The sequence below is a fragment of the Natrix helvetica genome (genome assembly GCF_964273705.1).
Source record: "Natrix helvetica genome assembly, chromosome: 1".
NCBI classification, from domain to species: domain Eukaryota; kingdom Metazoa; phylum Chordata; class Lepidosauria; order Squamata; family Natricidae; genus Natrix; species Natrix helvetica.
Genome location: NC_138548.1, coordinates 183,739,182 through 183,762,444, shown reverse-complemented (window position 1 = coordinate 183,762,444; position 23,263 = coordinate 183,739,182). Strand labels below are relative to the sequence as shown.

At 40.4% G+C, this 23,263-nt stretch overlaps 1 protein-coding gene across 3 annotated transcripts in view; it reads right to left on the bottom strand.

The window, feature by feature from the left end:
- The window catches only part of NRP2 (neuropilin 2), a 194,335-nt gene that overhangs the window by 63,477 nt on the left and 107,595 nt on the right, over positions 1-23,263 (bottom strand). For all 3 annotated transcript variants that reach the window (XM_081937861.1, XM_081937862.1, XM_081937863.1), the window contains exons 11-12: positions 16,986-17,102; positions 6,457-6,609 (exon numbers count right to left, since the gene is read on the bottom strand). In XM_081937861.1, coding sequence (XP_081793987.1) covers positions 6,457-6,609; positions 16,986-17,102 — 270 coding nt within the window. The remainder of the gene's footprint in view (positions 1-6,456; positions 6,610-16,985; positions 17,103-23,263) is intronic.

Sequence of the window (23,263 nt, the reverse complement as noted above, 5' to 3'; positions counted from 1 at the left end):
AAGGAACTAGGTATGTCTAGCCTAATGAAGAGAAGGTAGGGGCAACATGACAGCTGTCTTCTGGTACTTGAAGGGCTCTCACAGAGAAGGAATGGTCAACTTATTCTCCAAAGCAGGATAAGAAGCAATGGGTCTAATCAAAGAGAGATCCAACCTGGACGTTTTATGACAAAGAGAACAATTAACCAACGGAACAGCTTGCACCCTGCAGTTGTTAAAAAAATGATTAGGTAACCATTTATCTGGGATGGTATAAGGCCTCCTGCCTTGGGCAGGAGGTTGGACTAGAAGACCTCTGAGGTCCCTTCCGGCCCTATGACTCTACGCTACTCTACTCTACTGTTTATTCGCAGTGATTCTTGGATTTCTTTCCCTGATCTGATTGTCCCTAACCCGATTGTTCAGCTCTTCCAATGATGTATTCATTGCTAACATAACAGATTTCATCCACCTTGCTGCTGCTCATCCTTGTCTGTTTTCTTCCAAATTTTTCAGCATCAGAGTCTTCTTCAGAAAGGGAGATAGCAATAGCAATAGCACTTAGACTTATATACCACTTTACAATGCTTTACAGCCCTCTAAGTGGTTTACCGAGTCAGAGTATTGCCCCCCAACAATTTGAGTCCTCATTTTACCCACCTTGGAAGAATGGAAGGCTGAGTCAACCTTGAGCCTGGTGAGATTTGAACTGCCAAATTGCAGGCAGCTGGCAGGCTGTAGATGTAGCCTGCAGTACTGCACTCTACACACTGTGCCACCGTGGCTCATCATGAGTCCTAATCCTGGATCTTCATATCATGTGGCCTAATCCTGGAACTATTGCCAAATTTATTTTGCATTGCTACAGTGTTGCAAAGTACCTCACTAAGATGAAGTGTAGTCACCTTACACACCACAAGAAGTAAAAGTTTTCAGCTTTCTGTTCAAACCTGAAGAGATTCTTCTATACTTTCTCAAAGCATTGAAAGCTGCCTGGATGAGAGGAACTGAGATGAAATGCAAACTGGCTGGGAGATATTAAGACTGATTAGTGTGATTATGATTTGGAAAATTAAGAAGGGAGAAACAACTGGACAAAATCTACACAGCAAGGAAAAACCTGGACTGACCATGCTATGGCATTCATCAACTGATTCTAAGCATTAGTTTTGCAATGTTCCTAGATTGATATTAGAAATGTGAGCCAGGAAATTTAATTCCAATTCAGATGGATAATCTAGGTGACGTTAAACAAGCGGAGTTGTTGATCCTACCTGCTCACATCCCATTTTGTGCATTGCAACATATATACACAGCATCTACCTTCCCAGGTTTGTATACAGATTTGTGAAATAATGTACGCAAGATATCTTGAAATAGGGCTCTGCAGAAATTTAAATCACAAGTGGGAGAAGTTCTTAAGATGCAGTGTGGCTCAAACTATCAGTGGCATCTTATAGAAGATATCTCTTTTCCTGTTCCCGTATGGTGGCCACGTAGTGCAAGGAGAATATATATATATATTTGAATTCAGGAGTTGTTATTTCGAAAAACCACAAGGCGATCATGCAAGACCAGGATTTTCTTTAAGGTGCCAGTAAGAAGAATAGAGAACGTGCCCATGCCAGATCTGAAGCATCTCTCCTGCTTTAGATCCAAATACGTCCATACTTCTACTCTGAAACCTTTAAAGTGCTTTATAAAATGCTAGTGATAACAGTACATATTGTGAATGTTGTTACTGTTCTTGTTGTTATGTTTACCATTTCAAAAAATATATAAGAGACCACTTTATACTAAGTACATCTAGCACAATGAAGTACAATCAATAGGGTTTTGTGGGATTTCAAAAAAGTTATTTTTTATAAATTCACTCTGAAACTTATTCTTCTACTGACTGGGCAGATGCTTTACCACTAGTCTATGGCCCTTTTCCAAACCACCAGTCCCCTATATTTCTATTACAATATACTTTTTCTCATCACTTTTTAATAAATTCTGTATAAATTATATATGGTTTTATAATCCCAAAATATTTTCCCCACGATTCACTGATCCCATACAGAATTCTGTACCTCACTTCATCAGGAGAAGATCTGAATTCTGAAAAAAATGACAAAATAACCCATCCTGTTAATTCAGACCTAAACTCTACTTAGACTCACTACCAGATAATCTGTATAAAATTGCAGGCTAAATCCTAATTCTTGACATAGCATGAAGATCTTTCACTGCAGGAGCACAGAATTCTGTTTGCATGCGAAAATCCATGGGGGGAAAATCCCTCCTGGCATGAAAACTGGAGTTGTACATTCCATTACTCTGGAGAACAGCTCGTGTCCTAATGGATATGGGTGTGTAGTAAAAGAGAGAAATTGCTCTGGGTTTGCTTTTACCAAGAGAGCTCCCTGCAGTTGTAATAGGATTTTCAGAGGGATGGTTCAGAGCTGATCCTTGAGGCACAAGAGACATGGGGCTAAAAAAGGAAACATGAAGCTGATGGAAAGACTATCTTGGAAAAAACGGAGTGAAGGAAGTATATAATTTAGGGAGTCTTCCAATGTAAGGGAGAAAAGAGCTATGAAAGAAAGGAAAGAAGAGCTTCTTTGCATGGATTTTAATGACCTGCTACTGGAACACAAATATTTATCTTGCCTCATTTTACTAGGGCCTTCCTTTTTATGACTCTAATTCATTGTCTGTGTTTCCACATGTCTTCTTAGAGGTACAACCCATTGCCTTTATGGGAGCATTTTATTGAGCATCCACAGACTTCACAATTTAACTTGGAAGGATTGATAAAATATAATATAGGGCTAGAACTTTCTCATAACACTAAGTAATATCTGACTCTTCACTATCCCATGTGCTATGGCACACCACCCCTCCCCCATCCTCCACTGTCTCCCTGAGTCTACTCATATTCATGCTCATTGCATTGATGATCCTATCTAACTATTTCATTCTCACCCTTCACCTTCCCATTCTCCTTTTGCCATCAAGTCCTACCTCTTGCTCATTAAAATATTCTAAAAAATCTCTCTGGCCTGCACCATTGTTTCCACTGCTTTCAACAAAAGGCCTGAATTTTGAAATACAAGATTTCATCTGAGCATATATATATTAAGAGTATACGCATGACCTCCTCATATCATTAAGGGTGCAGATGCAATTCATTTTTCATGCACACCTAAACTCAAGCACTTCATTTAGAATCTGTGCTATCTGTCATTCCTTTATGACTCTAATATCCATTGAGAAAAACAATACTTATGCTTTTTTCATTGTTGTTTTTTAAGTGAATCTAATAACTAGATGTGTATTGTCTCCCCCCCAATTCATTATCTGTTCAAGATATGGTTTTCATTCTGTGAAGGGTTTTATTGCACCAATAAGTAGCTACAGTATCAATTTTAATAATGAACTGAACACATGGAGATATTTGGGTTTTTTGTCCTTAACTACAACAGTACCACCTCTGGTTGTTTGTTGTTGTTATTCCCAACCATCTGTTTCTCTCCCTGTTTGATAGACACAGAAATCCTGATTAACCTTCTCCACCAGAAGCACGCTACAATATGAGATATGATATAGCCATTCCAATCTCATTTCCTTCAATGAAAAATGTAAGTGATGCTTTGGGAATAATTCACTTGAAGGAAAGTTCTCCTGCCACTGAATTAGGCTGAAGTAACACAACCTATAAAGACTTTTTAAAAAGATGCTGAAATGCAAATGAAACACTCTTTCAATATGGGGAACAGTCATTTGTACATGAGTATCATCCTCAAATTATTTCTTTACCAACCATACTCTAAAAGGGAAAAAAGAGAGAATAATTATAAGACATGTCAGGGGAGAAAAAAAATGGAATGAAAAATTGAGTCTGAGTTATAAAAATAAGTAAGTATGCTACTTACAGAAGGCTTATTACATTAATTAAACATTATTACAGGGAATAAGTTGGAGAGGGTGTACAATCTGAGTCTTTCATGTTGCTGGAGGCCGCAGTTATTGTGTGGTATTAATTTTCTAAAGAATTTTAAATGTTAAAGAGGTAAACACTGGAAATAGGAAACAGTTTCTCCAACTGCAGCCCTACAGAGACCCTAACTTTGGGACAACCTAAAACACACACTAGAGGCCCAGACAGCAGTCTCAATTTCTTTTTAAACATGACAGTTCAACAAAAAATGTGATCATGGACAATTTAAATGGAACTTAGGGTCAAAGCCAACATGTATCAGCTTAGCAAAATCAGGGCTACTCTTATCACTAAATGGAGGGTTTGAAATGGCCCTTTCTGCCTTACTACCACTGTCACCCTCTTTGCTGCTTTACTTTTCCCGAGCCCGGTTTGCATTCTGAAAATAGAGGAAAGAAGAATTCCATTCCCACTTCAAAGTCAAACTTGAGCTTATCTGGCTCAGTTCTTTAGGAAGGATGTAATCTTCTGTGCAAAATGTTTGCTGATAATTTTTGTTAGTATGCATAAAATAGAGAGCCAGTCTGGAGTAGTGGTTTAAAGTATTAAGCTAGAAAGTGAGAGACCTTCAGTTGTAGTTCTGCTTTAGACACAAAGCCAGCTGGGTAATCTTGACTTTGGGCTAGTCACTCTCTTTTACCTCACTTCACAGAGTTGTTGTTGTGAGGAAAATGGAAGGAGAAAAGTGTGTTGTATATGTTGAGTTATTTGTAAAAATTGAGTTATTTGTAAAAATTGAGTTATTTGTAAAAATTGAGTTATTTGTAAAAATTGAGTTATTTGTAAAAATTGAGTTATTTGTAAAAATTGAGTTATTTGTAAAAATAATGACAGAAAACAAACAAACAAACAAATCTGGAGAAATGAAATTAAATTCAGTAGTTCAAGCCAATGGTCTACACTGATTGAATGGATGACCTTAACATGCTATAGAATCTGCTGCTAGGCACTGGGACCCTACAGCAGGCGCTGAGATAATTTACAGAATACAATATATAGAAGTGTTTGGAGTATTGCAAACAAAGGATGATGCTTAACCACCTAAAAGATAAATTAATCAGCGGCACTCAATTTGTATTGGATGAATTTTTTTTGTCTTTTCTGTTCTGCTCAGCAGGGAACACTATCCTTCAATTCTAGAGCCTTATAAATCAGTAAATCTAGTTATTACCACCAACATATTGCTACCAGGGAGAACAAGTGGTTACAAAACACTTCTCTATTAGTCAAAACCCACTAATGGGGGATGGGAATCAATTGGATTGATTGAATATGCATGCTCCTCGGGTACAGATGTTGCAGTGATCAGGACTAATGCCTTAGCAATAAAATTAAATTGTGTGAAAGATTTCCCTCAAACAGCAGGACCACTTCTAGTAAATCCTCAGATTTCTGGTATGAAATTTTAATGCCTGTTCATGGAAATTAGGCAAACATTTCTTTGAAGCTAGCAAATGTCTCCTCTTCTTCCTATGTCCAATGGGGAGAAGGAAAAGCGTAAATCCTGGAGTTTGTTGAAAGAGATGAAGACTGAGCAAACAGACTTTCAGCTACCAGACAAACTTAGATCCTCCCCACTGCACAAGGACTCATATTGTGAAGTCCTTATTGTGTTCATACAGTCCTTTGTCTGACAACACAAGCCTCTGTACTAGCAGGAGTATCAAAGCCTCCAATGCAAATATCAGGGTCTTACAGAGGCCCAGGCAAGTTCTAGCCTCAAGGGAAAATTGACAATGTGCATAGCAGAACAGCAAAAGATCTCCTTAGTTCCACACTGAAGGAGTATTTGTGTGCAAGGGAATGCATAGGAAGCAGAAACATCCATGCTGTTCAAAGGGAGACTTTTATCATTGATGTTCAAAACCAATATCAGCTCACCCAGACAAAAACAAGCACACTATTCCATTTTCTCAGCGCATAAGAAGTCTGCAGATAAACTGAATACACATGCACATGGAACAGTTAGCACATGATTTCAGTTTCCTCACTGATATGCAAGTATCCCTCCTGCAACAAATGCTTTACTTGAACCATCATTCACAACATTCACAGCTAAGAGATGATCCGCGACAGTTATAAGGGCTAAGGGCTAGGAACAAATTCAAATTCCTGTTCTGAAGCTATTATTCCATAGCCTCGCCTAGCTTATAGGGCAGTGGTGAAGATGTAATAATAGGTAGTATGTGTATGCAATGAAAACATATAATAGGAGAATTATACCACATACTGATTTACACCATAGACATCTGAATTCATATCTGTTTTAAAGCACAGTGACTTTTTTTACATATATCTTAGATTGATTTTACTGAAGCAATATAAAAAGTACTTGGAATTGATAAACAAGTTGATAGCAATATGCCGAAAAGGCAGTGTTCACATACTTTGTAACGTATGCTATAGTTTCTCAGAGATAATTTAAATACTTATTTTCCTAAGTCCACAGTTCATGGATATTTTTTCTTTTAAAATGATATGAATTGACTTACCTGGGTAGACCCCGATGCCTGGTTCTAAATGGCTAGTCCATGTATTTCTAGAATGAAAAGCCCACGTAAATCCTGTAGATGTGTCATGCGTCCAGCCACAAAAATCTTCAGGAAGATCAAAGTTGCAATTGAATCCTATTGGGACCTGGAAATCTTGTAAGAAAACAGAACAACATAAAAATAAGATCAAAGGAAGGCCTGTTTCTATTTAAATACTAACATAGTTGGCAAATCATAAATGGTTATAGAAATATAAAGTATTTTCAATATGTGCGAGCATACAGACTAAGGGTTCAGATAAACCTGAAATAAAATTTCAGCATAAATTATAAAATATCATCCTGTGTAAAAATGTTCTTGTTTTGAATTTACTTTAAGAAAATATAATAAGACAAGACTTTAAAACCTGGACCCTAGAGGGAACTAAAAATTATAATTAAATGAGAAAAATACTTAAATTTGACTTACAGATGAAGCAAATTTAACATTGGAGATGTTTAAGGATATTTTGAACAATGGACCCAGAAGTTAATTTTAATAGTGTCTATTTCTACAGAAAGATTGTATCTAAAAGAATGTAGGGGACTTCTGGGGGACCATGTACCACTGGCAGCCTGGATACCCTCATACCAGAATAGTTGGCAGGAAGGGAGTTTCATCTGGAAATTTGAGGAGAAGGTGAGGCACAAGACAAAGAGGAGTTAAGAGGGGGAGTGTGCTGCAGGAAGGGAGAGAACAATGGATGACTGAAGAGAAGGAAGTGAGGGAGGAGGGAGAAGAATGATAGCAGAATGGAGGAAAAGGGGAACCAAAAGCTGAGTGGAAAAATAGGTGTGTGTGTGGGGGGGGTGCGCACACGTGAGAGAGAGAGAGAGAGAGAGAGAGAGAGAGAGAGAGATAGGGATGAAAAGAAAGAAAGAAAGAAAGAAAGAAAGAGACACACACAGAGAGAGTGATTTAGGAAAATGTGAGAAACAGTGAGAAAGTGAGGCAGGAAGAGACCTACCACTTGACCCTGTGCCACCATCCTCACCTGGCAGGATTACCTGTGAAACAGAGGAGGTGAGAAAGATGAGGGCAGCGGAGCCAGACAAAAAGTATGTAGTGGAGCCAGGTGTGGAGTTGAAAGCAGCAGAGTCAGACAAGGCAGCATGTAATGGAGCCAGGTGGGGCAATAGGTGAGCGGAGCCAGAGGTGCAATGGAGCCAGATGAGCAGAGCGGCAGGCAAGCTGAGGTGAGAGCATTGGGTACCAGATAATTTTGAGGATGGTAGAGGTGAGCTGAGCAAGTGAGGTACGTGTGAGACTGACCGGAAGTGTGCAGTTGGCCAGGACAAGAGGCAGTGATAGAGACATTGGGGTGACAGTTGAAGGACATAAGGCAAAGGACAGGACTAAGAGTGGGGAAGAGCCAAATTGTCCAGAGAAGGACACAGAGGAACCCTTTTGGGGGCAGCTCTACAAGTGGGGACTCACGAGGAATCTACTCTATCCTTTCTCATAGGACTGGTGATTATTGGAGTGGAAGAGGAGGAGCCCAGCTTGCTTTGGAGGTAAGAACTTCCAGTTAAACAAGGACATAAAAGTGCAGATGGTTCACACAACATCCCCTCCAAGCCAGTGAATCAAGGAGTAGGGACAAGTCCACACCCTTAGCTGGGACATTTGTCCTGAAGGAAGAAGCAGATATCCCTATCACATCACAGAGCTTCTCAGGGCTATGGAAGACCTTGTGACCATGTGCACCCAGGCTGGCAGAAATCGCTCAGGGACCGGGTACAGGAAACTACGTATATTTTCAGGGATGCAACCTGTGCCAGTGGGGGAAAGGGAGTACGAAGCCTGGATGGAACAAGCCATGCAGGCAGTAGAGGAATGGGATGTTCCAGAGACACAAAAAAGCATAAGATCACAGAGAGCCTAAAAGGTCCAACTGCAGAAGCCATTAGAAATTTAAAGCTAAGAGGGGTCATGTATGGCTCATGATTACCTCCACATATTGTAGGATGAGTTCAGACAAACAGAGACAGTTTCTAGCCTGATGCACCAGTTTGAGCACATGTACTAGAAAAAGGGTATATAAGACACTTATTACATCAGATCATGTTGAGGAAAGGATGGCGCCAGCTGAGCTAGATTGGACTAGATGCAACAGATTCTGTGAGATGCTTCACACACAGACTCAGTCTGGATGCAGCTAAGGGCTCTGGGTAAGGGGGTTACCTTGGAGTATTCCAAAATCATAAACCCTGAAGGCAGAAGAGCCAATGGAAGATGCAAAGGAAGTGTTGCCGACTCGCCAGCTGAATTGCCCCTAGGAGCTGGGATGGTGAGCACTGCAGATGCTGATGCCAGACTTACCGCCTTGGAGAATCAAATATTCTGACTGATGGAAGCGATGGTGTTGTTGACAGCAAAGGCTGCCTCAACCCAGAGTGGAGACGCGGCAGGACCAGTCAAAGGAGGGGCGGGCATCTCTGCCCCAGCTGAGAAGATACTGAGGTCAGTGATTTGTTATCTTTACAGGGGTGAAGGACACTATAGACATACCTGTCCAAGACCACACAGACCAAGAACTCAGACCCAGTCAGGAAATTACAGAGGGCCCAAGTGAAGGATCCAATTGTGTACCCACCTATGGCAGCTAGCTCCAGCCTTAAGAATGGCAGACAGCAGAATCGGGCACTGCAACCACAAGTGAAGTCCTACCTAAACCTACCTGGTTGCAGAATCAAGAGGAACACCTTCTTTTGCAATGGGTTTCTACCTATAAGGGTCTAGTGAGGGTAAAGCAGTGAGGCATCACAACAGGTACCAATGACAGCCGACAGAGTCCCTGACAAATAAGTGGATCCCTCCCTCATAGTGTCAGTGCAAGTGGAGGGTGTTTACACAAGGGGTCTTCTAGACTCAGGCATGCTGGTGACTCTGTTCTACAGGCATTTCTATGACATATATGTAAAGCAACATCCCCTACAAAAGCTGGACAATCTGGAGAATTGGGGACTTGGGACTGAGAGGTTTCATTACAACAGTTACCTACCCATCCAATTGACATTTGGCCATGGGTCTAAGGCACCCTGAAACTGTTGATACCTTGGCCATTTTATGCACCTGCCCCCCCCTCCCCTGAATCCCATACATTTGAACAGTCAAGAGAAGACTGCTTTCATATGCCCACTGGGATTCTATGAGTACAGTCGCATGCCCCAGGGTTTATCAGGGCCCCAGCAACTTCCCAGTGACTGATAGAATGAATGAGAGGAGACATGAATTTGATCAAAGTGTTAATATATATAGACAACATTATTGTCTTTGAAAAGACATTAGAATTAGCACAAGGAGCACCTGGAGAAAGTCCTAACCTGTCTTCATGATGAGGGGTTGAAGCTGTCAGTGGAGAAGTTCCAGTTTTATCAGCCATCACCACTTAGCTTGGGCATGTTATCTCCACAGAAGGGATATCGACCAATACCATGAAGCTTGAAGCCATCACTTCCTGGCCCAGACTGCAAAGTATGGGTGAGCTGCAATCATTCCTAGGATTTTGCTCCTATTATCAGCAATTCTGTGAGGGGTTTATGAAGACAGCCCATCCTCTCAATGACATTTTTAGGAATGAAGAAGCTAAAGATGATTGAGTAAGCCCCACCAAAGTAAGGGACCCAGGAAGTCCTGACAGTCAATACAAGGAGAGCAGTGCCAGCAGGCTGTCAAATGAAGAGGAACCCCTATTCTGGTCTATGCAGATCCAACCCTATGTTGGATGCTATCAGGGACAACCATGATGGGGTATTGTATGAAAAACATGATAGACATTTGAGGCTTGTTGCCTATGCCAGCAGGAACCACACTCCACTTGAAAAGAACTATTCCACTCATAAAATAGAATCCCCGGTGTCAAAATGAGCTGTGGTGGAAAGCTAAAAGGCTACCTATATGGAGTGGAGTTTGAGGTCAAGACCAATAATAACTCACTTATGTATCACCTCCTCAGGGCATCAGTGGTTGGCTGTTTTTCCTGGATTCCACTTCAGCCTAAAGTACTAGCCAGAAATGGGGAACAGGGATGCAAATGCCATGTCAAGAAGGTCTTATGACCTAGGGCTGCTGATAAAGAATGGATTGATTGACCCCAGATGGCATACAAACCCTGTACCAAGGGGCTGAACACCGGGGCTAAAGGAGCAGAAGGGGCAGAAACTATTAGGGTCACTATACCGGAATCTCACTCTGGTGAAAGATGGAGGCTTGCATGTCCTAACCAAGAGGGACTTGAGGAGGGACCAGGCAAAAGCCCCTCTTTGCAATGTGGACCATGGAGAATGGGTGGCAGGAGGCCCTGTTAACCAACTGCCCAAAAGAAACTTGACTGTTGCATAAAGAATAGCATCTAGAATTTGGTGTTTCCATGAACCCGACATCACTCAGTTTGCACCAGGGCTATTTGGATTGGTTGAGGAAGAGCCTGAAGACTGCATATGAAAGAGCCCAAGCCATTTCAGGCGTCAGAGGCCAAAGAAACAAGAGGAATTATGACCAGAACATGAAAATTCTGGTTTTGTAACCCGGCGACTGAATGTTGTTGTGGAATCTGGGCATCCCCAGAAAGCATAAATTACCTGATTGGTGGAGTTCCCAGACTTGCACTGTCTGTGAGAAGCTATCTGGGTTGCCGCGGTACTGGATTCACCCAGAGGAGACTATCTCTGAATGAGGTGGTATGAGTGTGCCCACAGTCCAAGTTGCAGCCTGCAAAACCTCTCCCAGGGAGGAAGGGTCCAGTGACCAGAAAACAGCCTCTTTCATCAGTGGAGGAGGAAAAAGAGAACAGTGATGAAGAAGGAGGCTGTATGAACTGGCTGTGGCCATCTAAGCATACTGAGGCTGCCCCACCTGCACCTGACACAAATATTGGTTCAAGGGCGCTTAGGCCAGAAGCCCCCAAATGTGTGCCTCAAGCTTGGGAGCAGAAAGAAGTCATCACAGAGACTACAGGAGAGGCAAGTGGATCCTCTCCACAGCAGTTGGAACCCGAGAATGAACTCCCAGCTCCAGGAACCCCTGAACTTTCAGAGGAAGAACCATTCACCCCAGGTGAGCCTGAAGACCAGAGGTGGGCTGCAAGTCCCGGCACTACTGGTTCACTCGTGCTTGTGCACACACAACACTTCTGCACAGAAGCATTTGGGTGGGTGGGTGGAGCCTCCCACCACCGCCACTACCAGTTTGCCCGATTTGGGCTGAACTGGGAGCAACCCACTCTGCTGAAGGCCCAAAAGAAGAGTGATACACCTCCCTCAGAGATTGACATATGACACTCTCTAGGCCATAGTATGGAGGAGGTGAGGTAGTGAGATCACTGTTGGTAAACTGTTCGCCACTCTTTGGGAGACCAAAAACTCTTGGGCAGTGGAAATGTATAGCCGTCCCTCAGGTGATAGTGTTTGACCAGCAGCCAAATATCCTCATTCTAGGAGGGAGGGGGGGTATCACCAAGAAATTTGAGGGGAAGGGACAGCTTGGGACAAAGAGGGGTTAAAAGGGGGAGCACCTGGTGGGAAGAGAGAAATCAATGACAGACTGAAGAGGAGAAGGGAAGGAGGTGAAGGAGGAGAAAGGAGAATAAAGGGGAACAGGATGAATGGGGGAAGAGAGGAGCCAAAAGCAGAGTGGAAGAATAGCAGCCAAACCAAAAGTGTGTGTGTGTGTATGTGGTGTGTGTGTGTGTGTGTGTGTGTGTGTGTGTGAGAGAGAGAGAGAGAGAGAGAGAGAGAGAGAGATTGGTTTAGGAAGACATGAGAGAGTAGGAAAGAAGAGGGGGAGGCAGGAAGAGACCTACCAGCCAACCCAATGGCTGCCATCCCCATGTGGTGAGGTTTACCCAGAAAATGGAGGTGAATGAGGTGAGGGCAGCAGAGCCAAACAAACAAGTGTGCAGCAGAGCTAGGTGTGGTGGAGAGAGCAGTGCCGCAGGATGAGCAAACGAATTGTGGAGCCGGATGCAGAGGCAAGAGCAGCAGAGGCAAACTAGGCAGCATGCAACAGAACCAGGTGAGTAGGGCAATAGGTGAGCAGAGGCAGAGCCAGATGAGCCAGATGAGGCAGAGGTGCAGGCGAGCTTGGGGGAGGCAAAGCCCAGGCAAGGACAGCAGGACCAGATGAGTTCACGGATGGTGGAAGTGAACGGTTGGCCTGAGCAAGAGACAGTGATAGAGACCTTGGGGCACCAGTCAAATGACACAAGGCAAAGGATGGGACTGAGAGTGGGGAAGAGCCAAATTGCCTGGAGAAGCGTTATAAAGATGTTATGGAAGAGGAACAAATTCTACCTCACAAGTTTGAAACAGAGTTGAAAGTGAATTTAAGAATGATACACTACAAGAATGACATAGTAAAAAAGTTTTATTGGACATGCAAAAGAAACTAGCTAATGTCTTAATAATTAAAAAGGATATACAAATAACAAATCAACAGAGTGACCTGAATAATTTTCCTATATTGGATTTATAGGAGAGGCATGTTAAAGTTTTAAAGAATTTTATGAGAAAGAACAAAGAAAAACTGAAAAGAAATCAAGTTCTATGATATTATTTGAGGGGACTAAAAGATCAAGATTATTAGAAGTAAAGAGATGGAATATAAACTTTGTTTATTTGATCAAGGTTAAAAATAGATAAGTTCTTATCTCTGGTATTCTTTAATGGACTTTTACTGACATCAAGACTAAAATGACAAGGGCCTATAGATTTGTTTGATAAAAGATAGGATATGGAAGGAAATCATATACCCGTATTTTTCGGACTATAAGACGCACTGGAGTATAAGACACACCATAATTTTGAAGAGGTAAATTTTTTTTAAAGGTTTTGCACTCTGCAGGCTTCCCAAACCCTCTGCATGCCTTGTTTTTTGCAAAAAAGAGGGGGGGATGCAGAGCTTTGGGGGGCTTGTATAGTGCTCGGGGGACTGGGGGGGGGGCAAAAACAAGCAAAAATGGCCTTTTTTGCTCATTTTTGCTTTCTCCAGCCCCCAGGAGCACTTTGCAAGCCTCCCAAACCCTCTGCACGTCCATTTTTGCAAAGGGGTGGGGTTTCTGTAAGCCAAAAATGCTATATTCAGTGTATAAGATGCACCCAGATTTTCACCCTCTTTTTGGGGGGGAAGGTGCATCTTATACTCTGAAAAATACGGTAATTTAAGTAAGGGTGATAAGTTATTAAAATTGTTTTTAACTTGTGATGAAGGTGGAAAGTCATTTATTTTTTTTATTTTTATTTACTATGTTGGAAGTTAATCTGCTACACACACACACACACACACACACACACAAACACTTTAGCAGCCCTCTGCCAATCAGCCTCGGAATAAACATACACTTAGACTAGCATCTCACTGGCTCCAGGGCAGGAATCCCCTCAGGATAAGGAAGATGCCAGATCCTCTCATAATAAATCCACACTTAGGAAGGAAACTACATATGTGAGAGCGATCTTCCTTTATGGCAGCCCCCAACCAGGGACTAGTTCCATGGAGAAAGTTTTTCCATGGATTGGAGAAGGTGGGCTTTTGTGTGCTGCCTGCATCCTGCTGATGGGCCTTTGCTTGTTTGTGTGGACCGGTTGCTGGCACGCCACAGCCTGGAACCAGTTCATGGACCGGGGTTTGGGGACCCCTGTTTTATGGATTTCATACACACACAGAATCAAAGCCCAGGGCAGGAGCACCTCATTCTGCACAGGAAGGAGAATTGCCTTTTGACAAAGTCACACACTAAAACAAGCATATACACAAACCACATCCCCTGAGGTCACACACCAAGGACAAGCCCCCCTATAAAACCAAAATCTCTGGACCCCATTTTTTCTGTAGCCTACCCCTCCAAAAACAAACCTTTTTACTTTGGGAAATAAATGGATCTCCTTTCTCACAATATGTCTACATGTCATTTTTAATTTGTTCTTGCACCACCCCGGTTAGTGGAACTCCCAAATTAATCTTCTAACAACTATATTTTTATTTTATTCTATTTCACTTTTCTTTCCCTCTTTTTTATTTCTTTTCTGCACCTCGACTACTTGTTTTACTTTTATTTTTTTCAATTTATATTAGTTTTTACTGTTGCAAATATAATTTTGATAAAATTATTATAAAAATAAAAGAAAGAAAATTATATATAAATCATACGATTAATATTTTGAGATTTAAAACTACAGCTAAATCAAAATAAAAAGCACAGAGGTTGTAATTAGTGTAATCCATGATGAAGTAGAAATTCATCAATGCACTGTATAATGTTTAGTTAGATTACTTGAAACTCCAGGTGAATTTTCCCAAGGCTAACTGCTTATCTGAAAATCAGCATGTCTGAAAGAAGGTTAAGTTGAAATAAGCAGATGCTTCCACACTATTTGAAAAAAATGATGCAAGAAGGGAGGGAGAGAACATTTTATCTGAAGCTACTCAAGGTTATTTCTGGATACTTTAGTATGGATATTGCTTAAGTATCCATATATCAGGCAGTTCCCCTGAAACCACTTTTAACATTACAATAAATCAATGTAATGTTTTGTGAAGTAACTCACTCCTTGCTATTAAATAAGATCAGACTTCTGATCAAGCCTCTCTAGAGTTTGGCCTGTCACTAATAATATCATTCTGCAGTTCTGAGATTTCTTGGCTAAGAATGAGGGAGAAGCAAGAACAATCACTTAGCTGCAAACTCATTACTGACAACAATACAACTGGAATAGCCAAACAATCCCTGTAAGTGGCTTCTAACTCACTGACATCAGAGAATTGGTTATTCTCTTCTAGCCAAAGAGATGGAAAGGTGGGAGTGAATGCACATACAGTAGTCCTTGACTTATGACCACAACTGAGGCCAAAATTTATGTTGCTAAATGAACGTCTGTTAAGTGAGCTTTCCCCCATTTTACATCCTTTCTTGCTACAGCTGTTAAGTGAATCATTGCAGTTGTGAAGTTAGTAACATGGTTGCTAAGTGAATCCGGTTTCCCCATTGATGTGTCAGAAATTCACAAAAGATGATCACATGAGCCTGGGACACTGCAACTGTCATAAATGTGAACCAGTTGCCAAGCATCCAAATCTTGTGACCAAGGGGATGCTGCAATAGGCGTGTGTAAAACGATCATAAGTCACTTTTTTTCAGTGCTATTGTAACTTTGAACAGTCACTAAATGAACTGTTGCAAGTTGAGGACTACCTGTATTACATTACATTACAGGGTCATGAAAATCCTTTCAGCGTAGGTGTCGCAGTGGTTAGAGTGCAGTAGAGTGCAGGCTACTTCATCTGACTGCTAGCTGCAGTTCGGCAGTTCTGATCTTACTGGCTCAAGGTTGACTCAGCCTTCCATCCTTCCGAGGTGGGTGAAATGAGGACCCAGATTGTTGGGGGCAATGTGCTGACTCTGTAAACCGCTTAGAGAGGGCTGTAAAAGCACTATGAAGCGGTATATAAGTCTAAGTGCTATTGCTAAAGAGGTGCTATGGAATGAAAATATCTTCCTTTTTTTTCTTTTTCCCAAATCCTGAAAGGGCACGATCCTCTTCCAAGGTCATACAGCTTCTTGAAGTTGGAAGGAGAGGCAGTAATTCATAATATTCTCATGTATTATGAAGCACCTCTTTCAAGGGATTTGCAGCCCTAACATTAAAACACCAGCCACAGGCCCAGAGCAAAACAGGTATCTATCACCCCATGCCACAGAATAGGGGTTCTGCCACTGCTTGTCATTTGACGTGTTTAGCCTTCCTTGGGGAAAAGAAAATGAGTAGGAGGTGAAAGCATACAGTATGGCTATTTACTACTTCATATGTGGTACCTCAGATATAACATATTAAGCAATATCAGGCTAATGGCTGGGTGAGTGATCTTAAGGAAAGCCCTTTGGGAGGGGATCAATAAGGCCAAAGTGACGTGTGCTCTGGCCCTTTGGATGGAGTATACGCATGCAGTAGACGGTGCTGGGCTGGCTGTTGCCTACAACGTGAACGGGTGGGGATAAATGATGCGAACGGCAATAGAAGAGAACAGTTTGACTGGGAAGTGAAAGAGGAGCTACAGGAAAACAGGCAGTCAGGGCCTGAATACACTTCACAGGTTTGAAGACTTAATGACTCCTAGGGCCAAAAGAGAAGTAATAACTCTCTCTTGAACTCAGCATGGTCAGACCATTGGTGAAGATAATCAAGAACTCTCTGACCTAACTTTCAACTCCCAACAAATCCCCACCAGCCATCCAAATTATAAAAATATCTGGAAAGGTCTAGATTTTCCACTCCTGACATAAAGGTTCTGAGATGAAGCCTGCTAAAATGCCATCTACCTGCTTGTACTGAGGGTTTTTTTCCCTCCCCTTGCTGAATAGAGTTTGAAAACTTCAAAGCAGCAATTAATAAAGTACTTGATCACATAAATATTTATGTGTGCAGCTCCATAACTCACACACTTTGCACATCTTGCGTGACATACAGTATGTTTTCAACTGGCTAAGGAAATACCTCCATTCTCCACACAACCATCACCACAATCCGTTGCTTCTTCATCAGTGGAAAACTGAGTGGTCATCTCCTCACTCTTCAATGTGGGCTTCAGTGTCTCCGCAGTGGACTTCACATCTACAAATTAAAGAAAAGAGAAAAGAAAGGACAAACGAATGAATGATTTCACCAGATTCTAGATCGAAGTGACACAGGACTCATATGTGATAGGAAAGAGAGAATTTTAGTTTTATTCACTTCCTATTGGGCCTCAGCTTGCCTGGGTAAATAATACTAGGACAGTTTGTTAATGCACCATCATTTACCACTCTTTGAATGATAATCTGGCAGATCGGAAAAGGCTTCAACAGAAAGGTCCAGTATTTAGGAAGGCAAGTCACTACAAGTCCTTGACTTATGACCACAATTAAACCCAAAATTTCTATTGCTAAACAAGACAATTATTAAGTGAGCTTTGTTCCATTTTATGACATTTCTTGCCACAGTTGTTAAGTGAATAACTTTCATTAGGTTAGTAACATGGTTGTTAAGTGAATCTGGCTTCCCCATTGATTTTGCTTGTCAGAAGGTCGCAAAAGGTAATCACATGACCCTGGGACACTGCAAATGTCATAAATATGAAGTCAGTTTCCAAGGATCTGAATTTTGATCCCATGACCATGGGGATGCTGCAATGGTTGTGTGAAAAATGGTCATGTCACTTTTTTTCAGTGCTGTTGTAACCTTGAACAGTCACTAAACAAATGGCTGTAAATCAGGGACTACCAGTATCATACATATTTACATGTCGTCAGCCCCATTTAGAATATAACCCCAAACATACTGCATATGGCCCAGCCCCATGCTGCAACCACAGTTATTGAAGTCATCAACAGTGGTAGTACACAATTAAGGGCTTTAAAACAGGTCTTCCTCAAACAACAGCACTCAGTCAATGAATATTTTTTAAAAGATGGAACGGTGCTATCTATACTGCTTCCCAAAAATAATCATTACAAGACAGACCCAGGAAAGAAACAGTTACAAACATACAATGACATAGGCATAAGAATCAATGCTTATGGTAACCCCGTCCCCAATTAAACTCTCCTATCTTCTCTATAAAAAAACACCCTAGGTTTTGACTTAATAATGTCATTCCCCAAATCAAGAGAAGCTGTTTGTCCTTGACTTGTAGTACATGCCATTGTCTATCAGCAATAGACACCACTTTCTATCCCCTTTACATAGAACAAGCTGCCCACACTCCATACAACAGACGACATGGATACAAATCTGATATCAGAAATGACAATATTCTTAAAGCAATAAGAAAGCATTTCTATATTTTATATCTCAAGAACTTTTCAAAGACAAAAAATGGCAAAACAATTGATAAATTCATTAATAAATCCGACACCTTTTTTACAGATTATGAACAGACCAAAGTTTCTGACCCAACAATAAGTTAACTATCAAAAATGTTATATCACTCCTGCAACTTTATGCAATTTCACCCTGCTTTTCTTTTTTCATTTCACCCTGTTCTCCCTTATACTCTCTTTCATAAAACATAAACCTATTATTTATGGGTTTATACTATTATTTTTCAAAATGTTAAGCTCCTATAATAATGGATTAATAGCCTTTGCGATGCCACAGGCCCCTTGGTTGTTTTTATTACAATAGACTGACACAGCTGGAAACAAGTCTATTTGTTTTTTGTTTACAGGCATTATGTAAATCTGAGGTCACCAAGATATATAACGGTAAAATATATAATGCTAAGTTATGTCAACTTCCAGCTCACTTTTTCTTTCTGGTGAACCCTAAGCTCTCTTGAAAAATAAAAATGAGCATCTTCATCTCAGTGTTTGATTTGAATAGCATGAAATGAAGCAGAAGGGATGAGAGGCAAAATCATGAGGAATCAGTGGTTTTTAACCAATTTAACTGCCCCTCGTGGATGACATTTTATGAATGAGCAAAGCTATTCCCACCAGCTGATTTGCAACAGCCTTCAGCACAACTGCAAAATCTGACAACTAACACAAAAAAATCTCTCCAGTATATATAATTTAATCTTGCATATTTAAAATCTCTCTCTTTTTCAAAGATTTCTTTCTTTCCAAGACTGTAGAAATATAGTACATTTCTAACTTTTTCTTTTGCTCTCTCCCAAACGTTCCGTGTATATAAATATTCTTATTTCAAGATTATACATTGATGGTGTAGATTGCTTTCTATGGTAATAAAATCAATTCATCTGTAGATGCTATAAAACGTTACTGGTTTAATGCTTCAAGGAATGTATCCAAACCCTCATTAAAGTCCCTTTTTTTGCAGTGAATATTCTTATTTTGTAACTTCTGATTCTGAGACTTTCAGTGAGTGGTTCTGCTAAACTGTTTCTTACAAACAACAAGCATACGGAACACAGGAATACAAAGCAATCGAGAGAAGGAAGATTATGTGGCCAAATGTATGGATTAACAGAATTCTTGGTGTATGCTAAGGGGGGTATATTCATGGATCAACACAACCAGCTTGCAGCTGCTCCTAATTTGCTGTCCAAATTTGAAGATTGAGATTAGTCTACTTTGGATCCCCTGTGTTCATGTGCCTGGTGCTCTTGAAGACTGCTTGTGCTCCATTCCAGGCCTTTGTGTTTCAGAACAGCACTTTGCATCTGATGCAACATAAGGTCGTGGTAACAAAGACCATTAGAACCACAGCTGTGTATGATCCACAAGGCAATGGGAAAAGAGGGAAGCAATTACTCATAGGTGAGTAATTATATTGTCTGTGAAAACACCATGCGGACATATACCTTTACCAAGCATAGAAAGTTTGCACTGGAAATCAAGTAGAACTAAAAAAAAAAAAGGAGGAAAAAAACCTGTCAGATGAATTCTAACTAAGCAGTGAATTCGTACTCCCAGCAACCAAGCCATAAAATTAATAGAAAAGTTTCTTTATGCGCAGGATAATAAAGTAATGGACAAAAGGCAATTAAGTTTCCCACAGACATCAAGTCCCTTCTAGAGACTGATTTATAGATCCAAAGGAAATATAGAATTCTTTCATCTTTGGTTTTGGTGGTCAACAATCTTTTTAAGGCTTGTAGTCTTACTGGTTTTTATTTGAACTGACAAAGAGATTTACTGCAGCCCTAAGAAAACTGAGGTCAGGAATAATACCTTTTTCTTTCATTAAAGGAGTAAGGCAAGAGAAAGCACACATATATGTTCAAATGAGCCAGTACATAAGAACAAGTCACACAACATGTCAAATGACATATCTATGAAGTACAAGAAGATCTTCTAAAGTTCGCTGGCTTTTTGTAGACAACCACATGATTACGTTTGCCTGTACAGCTCACCACTCCAGGAAACTCCCTAAAAGTAAATGTCAAGGTCCATTTAAGTCATTAATTAATAAGACTTGCAATAACTTACATAATAAGTACTGCCCCTTCAATTTAAAGAAAGAAAATAATGAAGTTGCATTATAAAGGACCATTTTATCCTCTTAGGAAACATTTTATGCAATATCATAATGCTTGACTTTATGAGACCAGTGTTATCATGAAGTTCACAGATATGATATATCAGCACAAATTCTAAATGAGGAATATAATTGAGTATTATTACTATCATTTGCCAAATAAGTTACTATTTGGCAGAAATTTGCTCAATCTGTTGAGATCAATCCAGTAAAGTTAAGGTCCTAGGTGGGCATATTGGGAGAGGGGGGGGGAGGAAGGGGAGGGAGGGAGAATTCTACGTTGTAGTCCTCTCTTAGCAATAGAAACTGGCTGGGCAATTTGAGCCAGTCTCTCTCTTCGCCTTAGACTGAGAAATCTAAAAGCATCTATCTACCAATTGGATCAGCATGAAAGATTACAGTTCATAACCTTTAGTGAAGAGGCCTTCATAATGCAGTGGATTTATTTAGATTGATAATACAGACAGATTCTAACACCTTGGTCAAACTGAGAGTTCAGGAATTTGCTACTTGGCAAACCCCATCTGATTACTTTGTGCCATGTCTAAATAGCTGTTCAGCATGTGACTCAGTACAAAATAATTCTCAGGCTTTCAACAAAATACTACACAACTTCAGAGCAGTATGATTTATAAGTTCAGATCTGTTATACAGTCATACATCTTCAAGGGTATTAACAGCAGCTTACATGAAAAGGAATTGAGCAAAATGGTTATTAAAAATATCTGGGGAACCAAGAAATCCAAAGCTGAACATCAGATGCATTAAACCCTTTCCTTTTGTACTCAAAGATTTACAACAGGAACTTAACTTTGAGAGTGATCTTTGAACATGAAAACCTCATAGTGAGTCTGCATCCTCTGATGGAGTAATTTAGAAGCTTTGCAGTGTCATTTATGGTCAACAGAGTTGTACAGATTGCATAGCAGAATAAAGCAAACTTACCACAACAGTAGGAGAGACAACATGTGTTAAAAATGGAACACATGCAAAAGATAGTATCCCTCCTGCCGGGCAGTGTATGTATTGCAGGAGGCAGTTGTGGATCCTGTTTCAAAGCTGTCAAGCAATGGAAACCAGATGTTTGCAAGTTCAAAGGAGAGAGGACCAGTCATGAGCTAATATTTGTCAATCTTCTGAAGGGAAAAAATGTTGGCAGGCCCTTGAAACAAGCCAGCTGTTGACCTAATGTTTCAATTTCTCTTCCTATCCAGCAGCTAGAATGCCAAATGCTCCTGACACAAGTTTCTGTAAGAGGTACTTCAGGTCTTATTACTGAAGGGCTCTAGAAACAGATCGCTTAAAGGTCAAACATGCAAGTCACACCATAAGTAGTCATTTACTGCATATTTAAATAATTCAACAAGATATTACTAAGGCAACAAAGAGAAACAAGTACCACCATAACTCACAGTCCTTGAGGGTTAAAAAAATAAATAAACCACCATGTTTCAAATAAGCATCAAAAAGTTACCTAAAAATTGGTTTTAAAGCATTCAGTTAATGGTTTTATGACGTGAGGTGCGGTATGGGCAACTGGCAGGTAAATGTGAAGACCCTAGACTGCTGTTGTCTAGTCTAGTCTCATCTAGTCTATTCTTGATATAGTTTTGGTTTGTCTTTCTTTCAAGTAAAAAAAAAATCCTAGTCTGAAACTGATGATCAAGGGTGAAGGTTCGTTCTCGGAAGCTTGTGGTTTGGTTTCTGAATGATTCATTACCAGGCTAGATAACGTCCTACACCCAAGCTACGGATATTCTCCACTATTGCAAACTGATGATCAACCTAAGGCTTTATGTATTGGTTCTGACAGTAGATTGAAAGGCATTCAACCGAGTGCTTCCCAGCAAAAGCATTTCTTATAAACAGCATTAATGGCATATGACTAGGCTATAGTCTTTCTTCTAGACACATAACATTTAGATGAGAGACCATTTAATCATATGAGCCTCCAATTTGCAGTTCTGAAATGATGTTAAGCAAGAGTACATTGGCCATCTTGGTGAGTGTAGCCAGAATATTGACATTTTTGCCAATTGTAAGTTTATTGAATCAGCAGGCTTCTTCTGTTCCAAAAATGTATATGTGTATTCATTTACTTTAAAAAAATAACTAATTAATTATCTATCTATTTATTTACTTATTTATTTATTGACTTTCTCAAGGTTGCAGAGATATTTAATGCTGCCAGCTCTCATTTTCCCCTCAATGACAACCCTGTAAGATGGGCTGAGAGATTTTTATGTTCTGATTCCTGGACAAGGACAAATGTAATAATGGCAGGCAGGATGTTCCAGTTATATATCAATATTTAATGCAAACTTTCCAAAATTCTTTCTCCAAGTGTAGCATCACTTTGCCTGAGCAATTTATACTCATATATGGATATTCAAGTAGTACGTATCATGCGTCTGACAGAACAGTATGGAAAGATCCACAAGATCTTCCACATTGAGGCTACGATTTTTAGACTTGTGGGTCAAACATTCCCTGTCAAATAAATAAATACACTCAACTGTACTGTGACACCTGACAATAGCAAAAAGAATCAGTTTATCCATTTGGAATTGTAGATGTGTTCTGCAATTGTAGATTTTCATATATATCTGATGACACATGCCGAAGTATCATACAGTTGATTTATTGAAAGGTAGTAACAATCCAGTGAGGGGACTGCTTCTTAGGAAGTTTGTACAGCCCAAGACAATCTATACAAACAAGCTTTTTACAGATATGGTTTCCAAACAGAAATCAAATCTTTTTTACCAGTGACATCTGGAAAGCAGACTGAA